This window comes from Lissotriton vulgaris, chromosome 11 (assembly GCF_964263255.1).
Source record: "Lissotriton vulgaris chromosome 11, aLisVul1.2, whole genome shotgun sequence".
Lineage (NCBI taxonomy): Eukaryota > Metazoa > Chordata > Amphibia > Caudata > Salamandridae > Lissotriton > Lissotriton vulgaris.
The window spans coordinates 224580855-224597349 of NC_141699.1; the positions used below are offsets into that span (position 1 = coordinate 224580855).

Sequence of the window (16495 nt, forward strand, 5' to 3'; positions counted from 1 at the left end):
GATTAATCAAAATGGTACAGAGGCTATGCTCCAGAAGCTGGATAAGGAAAGCTCTCAAATAAGAAGCAAGCAAATGACTTATTTAACTGGCAAACTTTAATGGACTTCTACAATACGTTGCAGAAGAACTGTAATCATTCAGAGAACGTGTAAGACCCTAAAATAAATGCATTGAGCTTTTCGCTCATGTTCATTCTTTCTAGCTTTAGGTTTTAAGTGTGCATTTAGAATCAGCAATGTCTTGCCTTGTGATGCTTAGCAAATGCTAAGGCATACACACCTTCGTTAAGCAAAGTAAATATTGCCCAACACTGGTTCTGCATCAAATATCTTGCTAGCCCCCAGAAACTTGCGGAGGGTGCCCCAGACTGAGATACCCACAACTCTCTACATCTTGGAGAGTTGTGGGGATCTCACTCTGGGGGCACCCTCCGGAAGTTTCTGGAGGCCTGCAGAAACCGAACACAGTTAGCCCTAGGCACCTAGTTTTGATAGCATCCTGGGAGAAGCGCCTGATGGGAACGGCTATGGTGGACCACTTGGCGTATTAATGATTGAAGCTCCAACCCCCTGCATGCCCAGACACATTGGGCGATGGAGTGAGAGGAACACAGACAGACAGACAGACAGACAGACAGACAGACAGACAGACAGACACACACACACACACACACACACACACACGGACAATGGGACACAGACATACACACACAGGCACACACACACGGACACAGACACGGAGACACCGACACAGAGGAAACACAGACAAGGACAGACACAGACACACAAACACAGAAAGAGCGACACACACACACACACACACACACAGTAGATTACCCAGGACTACATGGAGAAGTTTCTGGCCGAAATCCGCTTATTGAGCACCAACTTCAAAGCCTGCACCCAGGAACTGAGAAGGGAAGTTAATGATATTGGCCAGTGAATTGAGAACTTGGAGCCCACAACAGACGTGAGCACTGAAGGCAGCGAGTCCATCCTGTCCTCGGAGGGCCGCAACTCCAGTTAAAGCAAGAAGAACTCAAGAATCGTAGTAGATGCAACAAGATCCGCATCAAGTAGAGGCCGAAAGTGCCTACATCCTGACTTTCACGGCAGAGCTATTGCAGGCGATCATAGGTAACCCAGACTTTCCGACCCCATGGCTGGACAGGCAACACAGGGTCACCCACCAATCTCCCCCTCCAGAGAGTTGCAGCAACCTCCTGACGAGAGTCCACTTCTTTGAGGAAAAGGACGTAATCCTGGAGAAGGCCAGGGGCAAGGCGGACTTGGTCCTTCGGTGCCACACCAGTCAAGTGTTCCAAGATATGTCCACCACCACCCTCTGACATCGTAGGGAATTCCACCCACTTACAGATTTTCTCAACGAAAAACAAATCAGATACCAATGGGACCACTCCTTCAGCCTATCACTTCAATAGGCTGGAAAACACTGCAAAGTCAGAAAGCTAGAGAAGGCTCAGTCACAGCTGCATATGCCCTTAGATGGGGGTCGATGGACTGGCCCCAAAGGAACAGCCTCCTAGGCGACAACGTCAGTGACCAGTATGGCAGGCAGTGCAGCACAGATTCAACAAGCATTTGCAATGCAATAGGTCTCGCATTTACGCAAGTTTAAGATATTGGTATTGTAAATGTCAATGCCTTATATTTATGTTTTAAAAAACGAAACAAAAATAAAAGGTATTGGTATTTGTAATTTTAATAGGTCAAACTCGCGGAGCGAGACCTATTTCATTGCAAATGCTTGTTCTGAGTAGGCAGAAATCCTATCTGACAGCAGCCCCGGTTCATTAGTTGCGCTTCTGCTTGCTGTTCTTCAAGTGTCAAGCTGCTTCTCGAGGTGCTGTGCACCAGTCGAGCTGCCTTGCCCCGTGTTAGTTAACTTCACACTGAGGTTGGTTCGAGGGGTTACACGTGTGATCCAGTCAGACTGGCAACCTGCTGTTATGGTGATAAAAAGAAACCGAAAGCATGGAATTGTAATGAAATGTGCGATTACACTCCGATTGCATGTTAGGCTCGGACCCTCTTCGTGGTGTTGCCCCTTTCCATCCTTTCCACTGAAACAAATAGAAAGATAAAGCTTCTCTCAAATAACTGGGCTGCATACTTGTGTAATAGACGCTGATGCCGCTCTTCATTTTAGGGCTCGCACCCTGGGTTGCAGTGCGCAGCACTGCTCGCGCAGACAAGAGCCCTTTTGTCCAGGGTTTGAAAACGGACCCTGGAATCGCACACAATCGTGCGTGTGCTTTTCCTTTTGGGTTCTGCTATTGGGCTTTGTTTGCGTGATTTCTTTAAATAGAGCACGCAATAGGCCAATGGCGGGCGCATTGCTCCGCCAATGGCCTATTGGTGTCTGTTACATGCACCAAAGCCCATATGTTTTCAATTATCATGCCCAGACACGGGCGTGATAATTGAAAACTCGTGGGCGTGGTTTTTTTTTTTTTTTACAATAGCAATCACTCCGAAAGCACACCACTAACTCCATCCCGCCACATGAAGTAAAACAGGCTAGAAAATAGTGCTCACCCACCAGATAAAGCCCACTGTGTAAAGCTGCAAGGAAACGATCCAATCCGAATGGACCATCATAGAAGGAGACAAGGGCGGTAACAAAAAAGCCTTGTTTTCAATCGGAGGCCCGCGTTTAGCATAAATGATGATGCCAGCCAACAGGATTAATGGCCGGGGTTTAAGTCCCCTTCTGAAATTTACTGAATGACAATAAGCCTAGCAGAGCGAGGAGCGCATGCGCGCTCCAGCTCTAGGTATGCGAGACCTAAAAACCGTCAACCCCCAAGATACACACATGGAGGAGGCAGAGCCTGACATTATCTCACACCTCATGAAGCTGAAACAGGAGCCGGCTCTAACGCCCCCTGAGAGGTCAGCAGAACCATCCCCATAAATCACAGAGTACAGATGAGTCCTCCCAAAGATGGGGATACAACCTTGGAATGTTGGATGAGGAGATAGCAGAGGTATGACGCATAACATCTGCCCGCTTTTGTCCATTCACACCCTTAGGTCTTTGTTGATGGGCGTTCCAATTCCGAAATGAGTTCTGGACCACAAAGCTATAACCCCGAGGGTGACTCTTCAAGTGGACTCTCTTGGAGATGCCCACATAACAGTAGGACTTACCCCACACGGACTGGCCCTGTTGGCCTTTCTGACTTTACAACTGCTAACTGATTATGCTTTTCTCGTTCTCTCCCAAGTCTCTGCACCCATCACCTAGGTATGGGCTTCTGCTAAATATAAAATCTCTGCTACAACACGTCACTGCCATGACAGACGATACACACACTGGGGTGGCCTCTCACCAAGCTTCCCCTACCACCTGCCCCAAAACAAACACCTGAGCCTAAATGTGAAGGGGCTGAAATCACCCACCAAAAGTAGTCAGATGTGGTGCCATCTCTTGCAACAGAGAGCAGACATTATTCTGATGTAGGAAACTCATCTCCTTAATGCGGATCAGAAGCACAAGCAACACGCTACATACTTTCACCAATACTGGGCCTCCTCTTCCACAAAGGCTGCAGGGTGAGCTAGTCTATGTAGACCACATATTGGAAAAAAACCCTCCTCAGCTATTAGAGACCCGGAAGGTTGCTTTATCAAAATCACTAGGGGATCTCTGGGGAAGGACCACACTTACGCTTAACATGTATGTCCCGAACTCAGCACAAGACAATTCTTTCAGGGGCCTGCTACCAAAACAGTTGAAGGCAGTCCCTGGAAAGATAATAGTGGAGGCTGATCTCAACTTCGAACCCTAAGTGGAACAGGCGAACTCAAGTTTCCCAGGAAACAGGGGCCATGTTTGCATTCCACAAGATAGAGATCACAGAGCTGGGACTGACAGAGAGCTGGCACTATATGCACCCTGACGAGAGGGATTGCTCCTTTTATTCACATGTGCATTCATCCTACTTAAGGATAGATCACATCCTGGTCAGACAATCGCTCCGGTCTGCTATAGACTTGGCCTCTATATCTGACATAGCCATATATAACCATGCCCATGTAGCTATTGGCTGGAGAGACGCCCAAAAATTGTCCTCCGCGCTGGCATGTAGACCCACAACTTCTCAGAGACCCTGTCAACATGCAAGAAATTCATACTGCGATCACTGAATACTTTGAGCATAACACAACACAGGATGCATCATTGCATACACTCTGGGGCACATTCAAGGCCATTATAAGAGGGGTCCTGATCTCCATAGCCAAAGGCAGGGTGAGGGAATCAAGTCTTGGAGAGGACAAACTAACTGCTGAGATTAGGGACACAGAGGGAGAAGATAACCAGGCACCCCACATGACCCTCAAATGCAAACTTGCCATCCTCCCCGGTCAGTTGAAAACGCACAGAACTAATAGGGCAGAAAGGGCATTCCTAACACTGGGGAACAAGTTTTATGATAAGATGGGCAAATTTGGCTCTCTTCTGGCGCTGAAGATTAGCTTACATGGACCAACTCTTGACCGGGTTGATCGAACCGAACCAGGTTGGCTTCATAGGTGGACGACAAGATGTGGATAACCTCAGGAGATTGCCCACCTCAAAGAAAAAGTCCAAAAGAGGGATAGTCCAGCATTTTTGATCTCACTGGGTGCAGAAAAATATTTGATCAAGTCAGTTAGACGTTCTAAGAACTCAAAATTCAGATGGGTCCCAAAATGAAAGACAAAATCCTGGCAGCCTTCAGCTCCCCAACGGCAGTCATTAGGGCCAACAAGCACTGCATAACTCTTATCAATCTCACGAGGGGGACGAGGCAGGGGTGTTCCCTCTTCCCCCCCCACCCCCAGTTTGCCTTAATGGTAGTACCCCTAGGCAAAGACAAATCCTCGCTGTTAAACCGCACGGTAAAGCAACAGGATTTACCATCTCTGCAAACACAAGCCCCGTTCCATTAAGACGCACCCTCCTTGCAATACTTAGGCATTAAGGAACACCCTTCAGCTCAAAGACTTGTTGTATACCAATAGGAAGCTTTACCAAAAAGACATCATTGAGGATTTGCATGGATGGCATCCACTTTATCTGTCTTGGCTTGTTAGGATAAACGTGATCAAGATGAATACCCTGCTATGAACACCATCAAAATCACGACCAGCTCCATCGATAACCTCACAACCGCCTAACACCTTCACTTTCAGGTCCACACCTACCCCAGAACCACACTCAGAGTCACCCTCATCTACAGGCCTCCAGGAACACGTACACAATTCAGCGAAGACATCACCGACTTAATCAGTCCACATGCCCTCGCATCCGAGAACTACATTCTATTAGGAGACCTCAACTTCCACCTGGACAAGAAAAACGACAGCAACACCACCACCCTTCTGGACAACCTGGCCAATCTCGGACTCAAACAACTTGTTGACACCCCACCCATGTAGCCGGACATACGCTCGACCCAATCTTCACCTCCAGCAAACACATCTCCTTCGATCACACCACAGCCCTCCACTGGACGGACCACAGATGTGTTCACTTCAGCTACAAAACCACCTCGACCCACAACCCCCCACAACATATCCCCTGAAGAAAATGGAACAAAATCACCACCGACCAACTCCTCACTTCGCTCAACCAAAACCTACCCACCCTCCCATCGGACCCAAACCAAGCTGCCATCAAATTCAAACAATGGATCACTCACAGCGCTGACGAATTAGCACCCTTGAAAAACCAACACACCAAACAAGACAACAAAAAGGCCCCCTGGTTCAACGACGATCTTAAGAAATCCAAAAAGTTATGCCGCACTCTTGAGAAAACATGGAGAAAAAACCCAACCACCGACAACATGTCCACCTTCAAGGCAGCCACCCGTAAACACCACCAGCTGATCCGAGCCACCAAGAAATCAGCACTCAAAAATCGACTCGACAACAACGCTCATAACAGCAAGGAACTATTCAACATCGTCAAAGAATTCACCAACCCCACCGCTGCCTCAAACGACATCACTCTCTCCCAAAACCTCTGCAATTCGCTATTCTCCTTCTACAACAAAATTGCTGACATACATAACAGCTTCGAAAACAATTCCAACAAACATTCCTCTCCACCCCCCTCAGAACCTAAACCGCCCTCTAACAACCTCAGCGCATGGAACACAATCACCACTGAAGACACCATCCGCCTCATGAATTCCATCTACTCGGGCTCGCCAACGGACCCATGTCCCCACCACATCTTCAACAAAGCAGACTCCATCATCGCTCCCCATCTCTGTGATGCCATCAATTGTTCCTTCATCTCTGCTACCTTCCCTGAAAGCTGGAAACATGCCGAAGTCAGTGCCCTCCTGAAGAAACCCACAGCAGACCCCTCCGAACTTAAAAACTACCGCCCCATATCCCTCCTCCCATTCCCGGCCAAAGTTATTGAGAAAGCCGTCAATAGCCAACTCGCCGCCTTCCTCGAATCCAACAACTCCCTCGATCCCTCACAGTCCGGCTTTCGAGCCAAACACAGCACTGAAACCGCCCTCATCGCAGCAACAGACGACATCCGGACTCTACTGGACAACGGAGAAACAGTGGCCCTCATTCTACTCGACCTCTCCGCCGCATTCGACACTGTTTGTCACAGCACCCTCATACAACGCCTCAGCAACGTCGGCATAAAAGGAAAAGCCTTGGACTGGATCATCTCCTTCCTAGCCGAAAGAACTCAGAGAGTCCGACTTCCACCCTTCAAATCAGAAGCCACCGAAGTCATCTGCGGTGTACCACAAGGATCATCACTCAGTCCCACCCTCTTCAACGTATACATGAGCCCACTCGCCTCCATCGCACGTCAACACAACCTAAAGATCATCTCCTACGCTGACGACACCCAACTGATCCTTTCTCTCACCAAAGACCCCAAAACCACCAAAACCAATCTTCACGAAGGCATGAAAGAAGTAGCCGTATGGATGAAAGACAGCCGCCTTAAACTTAACTCAGACAAAACAGAAGTGCTCATCCTAGGATCATCCCTCTCTGCCTGGGACGACTCATGGTGGCCTTCGGATCTGGGGCAAGCACCCATACCCACGGACCATGCACGTAACCTTGGCTTCATCCTAGACTCTTCACTCTCGATGAGCAATCAAGTCAACGCCGTCTCGTCCTCCTGCTTCAACGTACTTCGTATGCTCAAAAAAATCTTCAGCTGGATCCCCGCCGAGACAAGAAAGAATCTCACCCATGCACTGGTTACGAGTCGGCTAGACTACGGAAACCACCTCTACGCCGGAATCACAGCCAAATTACAGAAAAAAACTTCAACGCATCCAAAAAAGCATCAGAGATTCTGTATCTTCATCTGGTACAGGAAGCAGCCATGCATATCACACAAACATCTCATGCTCCCCAGTGAAAATGGGGGGGGGGGGGGGGGGGTGCTTCCCTGCTCCAGCCTCCTGAATTACTACTGGGCAGCTTACCTCCGGATTATTTCGGAGTGGAGGGCAATGAAGGAGGACAAACAATGGTTCCACATGGATTGGACGGTTGCTTGCTGTACTTTGTGGGATTTTAGGTGGCTGCTCGCCCCAAGAGCGCTTTTGCAGCCACACCAACAATAACAGTCCTGAATGTGTGGCAACAATAAATAGATTATATAGAATGTTTGGAATTACACTGCTTCCACCTCTAGAGGCTCTGTGTTCTCCAAGTGCCATAAAGGTTCTCAGGTGCTCTCCTCCAAGCTTATCTTTGTAGCCTCCTTCACATCGCACAGCCACTGGAGAGGGCCTTGGACACCCACCCCCCTTGTTGGTCACCTCCACAAGGCTTTGGTTAAATATCTACTGCAGATACAGGGCCCACCCACCTATTTAATCCCCATTCATTCCTGACAGGCCTCCTAAAACCCTCCTCTAATTTAATCACAAAGACGGAAACATGTCAGCAGTATTCTAGAAGCCTGACCACATAGTGTAATCTTCCCTCCCTATTTTTCTCAGTCCCCTTCTTTTTGTTGTTGTTCCTTCTTTTTCTTCTTCTACAATTCGCTACAATTGTTGTTGTGATAGCTTATACTGGTTTAGGGTGGCTGCCTGGTGTGCCAGATTGGCACAGCAATACACAAGTTCCATCTGCAGCTCCACAGATCTCCGCTGCACTGCTCTGGAAATTAGACAGCGTATTGCTTCTGTTTACTGTAGGTTTTCTGAAAATGCCATAAAACGATTTGAGGGGAAAAAACATTGTACATCTTAGAAGGGGGTACTACAATAGCAAGTTCAGACAAATAATATGGTTTGCAAGTTAAGGCAGAACCCAACAGTATTCAAGATGAAAAAGATGGTTTAGAGTTCCTGCCTAGGAGAAAACTGATTGAGATAGTTCAGCCAGGCAGTTGACAGAAGGACTCAAGTAATCACTTTCCTAACCACTGCACTCCATGGGCAAGTAAATTAAGAGATCAATCCTGACTGGCAGGGAACTTCAGAAGGTGTGTACTAGAAGGCCAACTCAGTTCACAATTTCCTGGTCACTATCATAGCCTTAGATCATACTTCAAAACCCTTGTCCAGTGAGAAAATATTACTAAGCAAATCTAATACACAAGTGTTTCATAACTGAGAATTCAAATCCAACATGTGTGTTTTGAATAACCCATTGATGATAATTCAGAATATGACTAAGATAAAAGGGTTAACTGATCTTTTATTGTAGACTTTTATTAGGGATCTCCAACATTTTTTGCGGTGAGGGCTAGTTCTGATCAGTGAAAATCATCGATACCAACTGAAGGCTAAGCACCTTCCACATTGTTACCCGACGCCCCCACGCCAAGCTTAATTGACTCAATCAATCCATCAATCATAGACATTTATAGAGCGCTCTACCTACCCGGAGGGTCTCAAGGCGCTAATGTTCATAGAGCCAGATACTAAAGTTTGAACAAAATAATTTGTCTCATTGCACTATGACAGGGCTGCCATGTGTGTCAGTGAGCATGTGGTCTTTGGGGAATGTATGAAAATGTGTGCGTATGAATGGGATATATGTGAATGAGTGGCAGAGACTGTCATGTGTACTTGTGGCAACACCATATGTGCCACCGTTACACGTATAACAAACATAAAACCATTCTTTTTTTTAAATGGGAGAAATTTAACATGCAGAAAAATGTTCAGAAAAAATGTTCAGATTATGGAACATTTTTCAGCACTTAAAATTTCTCCCCCTTAAAATGATGGCTGTACTTAAAAAAATTGCACTGTATTGAGAAAAGGGTTAACTTTGTTATATTGATTCCATAAGACTCATCGTTTAAATTCACCCCAACCCCCGTTCAAAGTATCACATGTAGAAACACCAGGCATCTTGTTCCCAGTGGCCTGTAGATATGGAGCCATATTTATAAAAGAAAAATATATATTTCTTTAAATTGGAGGAATTTTAAGTGAAGAAACATGCTTCATAAAACATGAAGACGTATTTGGCTTAATTGAAAGTGGAGAAAGACATTAAGACTTAATGTGTCATAAAAACTGTTTTCTTCACTTCAAATTTCTCCCATTTAAAAAAATGACTATTTTTCAGGTTGAAATATGGCAGTATCTACTGGCCACTGGGACCGAAAGGCCTGCTGCTTGTAAATGCAACACTTTGAAGTGGGAGAAAATAAAAATAAATAGTTTATCATTAAAGTAACTTTTCATTTAAATTTTCTCCCATTTAAAAGCATTCAGAAACAATTTTGTTCTCACTCCAATATTGGGTCGAAAAGGACTTTTATTTAAGAGTTAAATACTTCAGTCCTTCCCATCTGTGACCAAGGCTGGCCCATATAGCTCACTGAACACTGCTCATTATCAGGCTCTGTTTTCTGCAGCCTGGTGATAATGTAAATTAAGCCTTCCCTTAACGTTTAAAGAAAAATATGACCATGTGCTTATTTAAAAATCCACTATAGAGTGTGAGCTATTCTGAAGGTGCCTGGGAGCTACTGGTAGCTTGCGATCAACTAGCTTGCGATCAACTGGTTGGAGACAAATGTTTTATAGCATATCAAAACGGGAAATTAAAAGACAGATAATCTCCCAACTGTTTAGCTCACACTTTTGCAGGGTTCACTCTTCATATTTGTGTAGACGACAGTTTTAATATGAAAGTTTAAACTTTCAGATTAATAAAAAAAAGACACCAATGTTTTGAAAAACGTCTTGTGTTGTGTTGTTGTAGTTCATGTCCATAGGTAGAGCATGTATACCCTTTATCTGTATAACAGACTCAGCTGTGCCTGAAGAGCCATCTATCCCATCCCGATGTCGCTCTATGCATAAAAAGTAGGCTTCAGAAAAGAGGATGCGGAATCTAGTCACAAACATCCAGACCCTACCTAAGTGTACCACTCACACTTGAGGCTTGAAAGATCAAAGTTTGTGTGCTTGTATTGTCCTCAATGCTGCACGAGGCGGAGGCTTGAGTGATCAAAGGATTGAAGCATGTGGGTGCTGGGGTGAGGTCCCCACTGTATCGAAGCGTTTATCAGCTTTATCAATTTCTGAATCCCCAAAAAACAAAACAGGATAGAGTGAGTCTAAGTGTAAATAGATCCTGATAGAAGTATCTGACACTATGCTTTCATATGTCTAAAAAATTGACATAAGTAGTAAATATATTTATACCATTAGGAAGTCACTGTTCCTATAGAAAAAGGTTTGGAAGTAGACAGTGAGAGATGCTCAAGTCTAGTGCTGCTGTATCTGCCGGGGACAGTGTGTCATCTTAATGCCCTCACACACCCCAAAGGATTTCATGCTTTATCATTGGGCTGTGCTCCTCGTCGGGCCGGCGCTGCAATGCCCTATGGGAACCCTTTTCTCCACACACTCCTTTATCTGTAATAAGACAAACCATTCCAAGATTGCGGCCGAGGCCAATATATCCCGACCTGACGCCACAGATTTACTGATAATACATATACCAACAACTTACTCAACAAAAGTCATTATTACAAATTACATTTGCTCCACAAGAGAACCCAGAGTGACTGAAATCTAAAAATCGATTTGAGGAATAAAAAACACACCACTTTAAGATGGTGCTCACTAATCGCACTAGAGCTTTGCCAATTAGACGGCTTAATGGAGCAATCACCGACAGACTTGGCAACACACAACTCCTATAAAAGGAGCCAGGAAAGCAGCTCTCTCTACTGGTAGAGAAGGTGGGAGCTACACAGGTGATTCGGCCCTGTTGACACAAGGAACCGTGAGTAGTATGCTAGCTTGGTGGGAAGGTCACAGGACACCGGCACAGCTCCCCGTCCTGCTCACAGTCCCCCTTATGACAAATAACTTATACCACCAAAACTGGAGGGCACAACGGAACTCCCTCAACCTTACTGTATGTTGTTGCTTTCCTTTCACAGCCCTTGAGTGACTCATTGATCTCATGGGACCTTACACCAATTACTAAGGGGTGAGAAATGTACTACTTTTTTATGCATAGATAACACAGCGTCTCGAGGTTTGCCATCAATGGTGGGGCCTATAAGATATCATTCCCCTAGATACCGCAGGTTCAACTCATTAACCAAAAAAGGAACCTTTATATATAGTCATTTTTACTTAGACATTGACTATGTGTTTTACGAGCATCTGATTAACATATGGATACAGAGAAACAACCCTGGCACAAAGTCCCAGTATTAATCATTGATCTTACCTTTATGTTTGTCTGTCTGCCACGGAGTTATAAACCCCTTTTTTTCTTACCTATAGGAGCACTACACTAGTAGCTCACATATATAGACTATAATCAATGGCGATAAAAACTCCCCCATAGATTAGGGGCACTTGGCCCTCCAATGGAAGACCCGGACTTAAGCAATTAAGCAAACCATAAGTACCTACACCCTAATGGGAACCTTTATCTCTCTAAACTCTTGTCGTTACAGAAGTGCTACTCCCTTCAATTATCCGGCGGCACTGAAATCTTCAGGCCACTGTTAATACAATTACGCCTTTCATGGTCCTGACAAAGCGCTCTGGATCTCCTCCTGAGACCACAAAAGCGTGAAACATGTTGACCGATACATATGCCCACTAGGGACATATTACTTACCAAGCTATAAAGGGACATAATATCCCTTAGAATAGCACCATACACTTTATTTTTACTAATGATAGAGGGATCACCTTAATAATAAAACTATTCACTACCCCTCCAGCCATTTTTTAATGCACACTTATAGGACTTAACTGCCACTTACTCCAACGCACACAAATGGCTTCATCAAAAGATCTCCGATAAAGAGACCCTTCGGTGGACCCGTAGGGCTTGCAACATCGGCCCGACTAGGAACACAGCCCAATGATGAAGCAGGACATCCTTCAGGGTGCGTGAGGGCATTAAGGTAAGGACACACTGTCCCCCACAGATAGAGTAGCACTAGACTCGAGCATCTCTCACCATCTACTTCCAAACCTTTTTCTATGGGAACACTGACTCCCTTATGGTATACGTCTAATTTCGGAAGCACAAGTCACTAAACCTCCGCAACAAGCTCCTTGTGTCCCCCCCTCTTTTATAAATAGGAATAAGTAGTAAATAGTCATATAAAAAAGAATGGAAACAAAGAATTTTCACTATATCTCTGTAGGGATAAATGCATAACGCTCACAGAAATCATAAGAAAACAAGTGCCAGCAAAGATGATGAACAACAAAACATTTTAGAAAAGCGGCCACATTTAGGAGACCATTAAGTAAAGTTGAGAAGTGGTACTCATAGAGAAATACCCAGTCCACTGTTCACCAAGTAAACGTAAAACGTGATGTATGTATACACCAGGCAGTGTTGGCATTTGAAACAATCTACTATGGTGAGATTCTTGCAGTGAAGGAAAGACACACATCTAAGACAATAGTTTATCAAGACAATATATGACCAGCGTAAATAAATTATGAGAGGAGGAGACTTGTGTGTGTGGTCACCAAATTAGGGGTATTAAGGAACAAATGCAAAATTTGAATAAAACTGAGAAGTGCATGACTAAAAGCCTGGAATGTATCACTGGGCATTCAGGAAGTCTTTGACTACATACAAGGCATATATTCTGATATTTCATAACATACTGTGGAGAAAAGTTGCAGCTGGTGTTGCCAGAATTCATTTAAATAATATTCATGAGATAGCAAAGACCACAGCTGACCTAGCAGGATGGTGGGAAGCAGTTAGTAAGTTTCAAAAATATGGGGTTGATTCTCCCTCTCGATAATGCAGTCTAACTTGAAAAAACATAAAAAAGAATGCAACGGGACAAATTAAGATAAGACCAAGTACTCAGTTGCTGATTTGTTTGTGGGTGGGGATAAACTCCTGCTGAAGGGGTGAGTAGTATTCCAATGCCTAATACACTCGAGAAAGTGAGCACATGAATAAAATACATCTAATGTAATTATATCTAAAAAAGAAATCACAGTAATAATTTTTTTGTCTTACACCCAGATTGCTAAATGTTTTACGCCTAACCTGTAATATAAGATTGCATCAGTACACTCCCAAAATATACCATGAGATTCTTCCATGAAAACATTCAAGTTGGATACAGAATGGTTCCAACATTATCATAAAAACATAACTTCTCACACAAATTCTAAAATTCTATTCAACAAACATACTTGCCTTTTCCATATGTTTATTTCTTTGAAACAAGACTTTTGCAGTGAGTGGAGGAGGCAGCTGGGTACTCACAATCCTGCAGATTTAAATCAAAATTTGTAAATACATAATATTTGCCATTTCTTACAATGCAAGGATAACACCACAATAACAAAAAGATATATACTTGATTCATTGATCAAAACGTATCCATGAGTCACAGCTTAGCTAAACATTTAAAATTAAACAAGATCATAAATCAAATAGAGGCAAAAAAAAACCCAGTAAAACCATGTATTTTATTCGGCATCATTAGTGGTAAATATATCAGTCATTTGAATGATTTATTTCTAGAAAATGTATAAACACTATTATAAACATGGGAAAGAACACAGTAGATATGGCACTGTGGAGGAAGGAGACAGAAGGTTATCAGTGTAGGTGGATGAATTGACATCTAGAGCATCAAGAGTAGCGAGTGGGAAACATTTCTTGTATATCATGCAGAAATAGGTACCATCAACACATAATTATTAAAAGCTGTAAAGCCAAATTAAAATTCCACGACCAGAGAAGAGTCCCTATACAGATATAATGAACGATGGTGTAGATCCTCAATTAATATGTATATTATGTTCTGTTATGCGGATATTATTCCATACAGAAGTACAGAAGTGGGAAAACATTAAAAAAAAATTCAGTACAACATTTGCTTTTCAAAATGGTATTCATTTTGGTTTTGGAAATATTCTAGGAAGTCAAATAGTGATTAAAGGGAAAGCTATGCGTTAATATGCAACTACAGTTAGGTCTTCAATGGGCATGCTGAAGATCTGAATATTGCTACTTAGGTTGTTCGGCTGCTGCACTGGCGGAAGTTAGTGATCCTCTGACATTAGCTTAGATCCCACAGCTATTTGCAAATGGAGGGGCATATATAGCACTCATGAATCAAAATATGAGGAGAAATGTATGCAGTACAAAGCAAGCAAAAAGCATGCAATATTGATACCTAGACAAACATTCTCAGCAGCTAAGATTGGGCCTCTTATGCATAATTTTACTGATCTAGTATTTTTGTACATACAAACTTCATAAGAGATAGAGGGTGCTGCACTAACAGTATTACTAACTATTCTTTTTTTACTGTACATGTGATTGGGAGCAAATCCATGAACCTATAAATTAAAACTCCAATCGCAAAGTAGATTAGGTAAATATCAGTCCTGAAGAATAGCGACTAGATCATTGTTATGGCTACACGAAGGATGGTAACATGTTGACCTATCGTTATCTAAGATAACAAAATTCTAATAGATAGTATCACATATTTTAATATATGTAGGAGAACTTGTTCATTAAAGTGATGCCTGAGAAATACCTCTCATCCAAGTTTTAACTCGACACTTCTTACACTTAAACAGCAATCTCCTTCCTAGCCCCCCACACCCACACTTCACCAAACGACGGAGAAATTGTTTTCCGGTAAAGACCCCCCATTGAGGGTGCCTGTTGGACATTGCAGCACCAGCCCACCGTGGAGCAAACGCCCAATGATGAAGCATGACCCCCTATCTAGGTGTGTGAGAGCATTTGTTCCTGCAGAGTCACACTCCCAGTCATTGACCTACATAGGCACTCGTACCTCACTAGGAAATGCCTATCCTTTATACATGAAATTAATATTACCAATTAATTTAATTAATTAGAGCAGCCAACATTAGGTGCATGCACTTTCCCTCCAAGCGGGCCCTTTCTTTACCCAGATTTTCTCCATAATGTGGGAGCTCATGCTCTTCCCACTTGCCCTTGCTGCCAAAAAGGTGACTGGCTCTATACGACATGGACTTGTCCTCTTGTAAACATTTGTAGATCTGACATAGCTAGTTTTTAAGCCAAAGAATTAAGGATTACAGTCTATTTTAGGAAACTGGAGTAGCCTTTTGGTTTATTCCAGGTATGTAACAGGCTTATCAAGTAGTCAAATAAAATGAATGTTCTTTTCCCTGCTAGTGGTGAGATCAATCATTAAACAAAATAGAATTTAATATCTGGACTTTTAAGGATTGTCATATGAAAATGATGAGTCAATTCTAAACAATCCTTATATGTGAATCATACAGGCGCAGATCAGACCGGTCTAGAAGTGTTTTGAAGACGTAAATGGGAATCTAGAAATAACTTGAACATGTATTTATAATAAGTTTAACTGATAAGTTGGTCTACAATAATAAAGTTTAAAAAAATGCAAATAATGAAATATTTAGGAATTCACTAAATCAAGAATGTGCTAAATATCTTGTGAGGATTAAAATAAGCAATACTTTTGTTTAATATTGCCTTCTGGGGTTCAATTACAAATGTTAAATTAAGAAATGCTGATTTGCTTATTTGTTTTACATTCTCATAATGATAAGAAATCAAAAAGCCCATCACTGAAGTCAATCGGCCAGTTAAAAAAATTACAAAACATACTAAACAGTCCTCAAATTCCAATCAACTTTACCCACCAAAACTTGGTGCATACAGCACACCAATCAACTAAGGGACAACCTTGAGCATTTGTTGCATTCCAAAACCTCTCCATGACTGCCTTTGTACATATTTTGCTTGATTTGATTGTTTCCTACATATGGGACTATGGAGCAAATAGATTAAGTGGAAGGAAATATATAAAGCAAAATTTATGAAGCAAAAGGCTACCCAAATAGCCAAGTTTTCAGAACTCTTCTAACTGGATTGTTTGACTTGATTTTTCCATGCCTCCGTGGCAGTTTAATGATGGGGATCCGAAGCGAAACATGCACTTGGAGCAAATAGTGTGCGT

General features: G+C 43.2%; 1 protein-coding gene across 1 annotated transcript in view; it reads right to left on the bottom strand.

Moving 5' to 3' along the window:
- Nucleotides 1–16495, bottom strand: part of HPS4 (HPS4 biogenesis of lysosomal organelles complex 3 subunit 2) — a 231350-nt gene that overhangs the window by 128514 nt on the left and 86341 nt on the right. The window contains exon 8 of the mRNA XM_086943139.1: nt 13693–13765. Within this exon, the coding sequence (XP_086799265.1) occupies nt 13693–13765 (73 nt within the window). The remainder of the gene's footprint in view (nt 1–13692; nt 13766–16495) is intronic.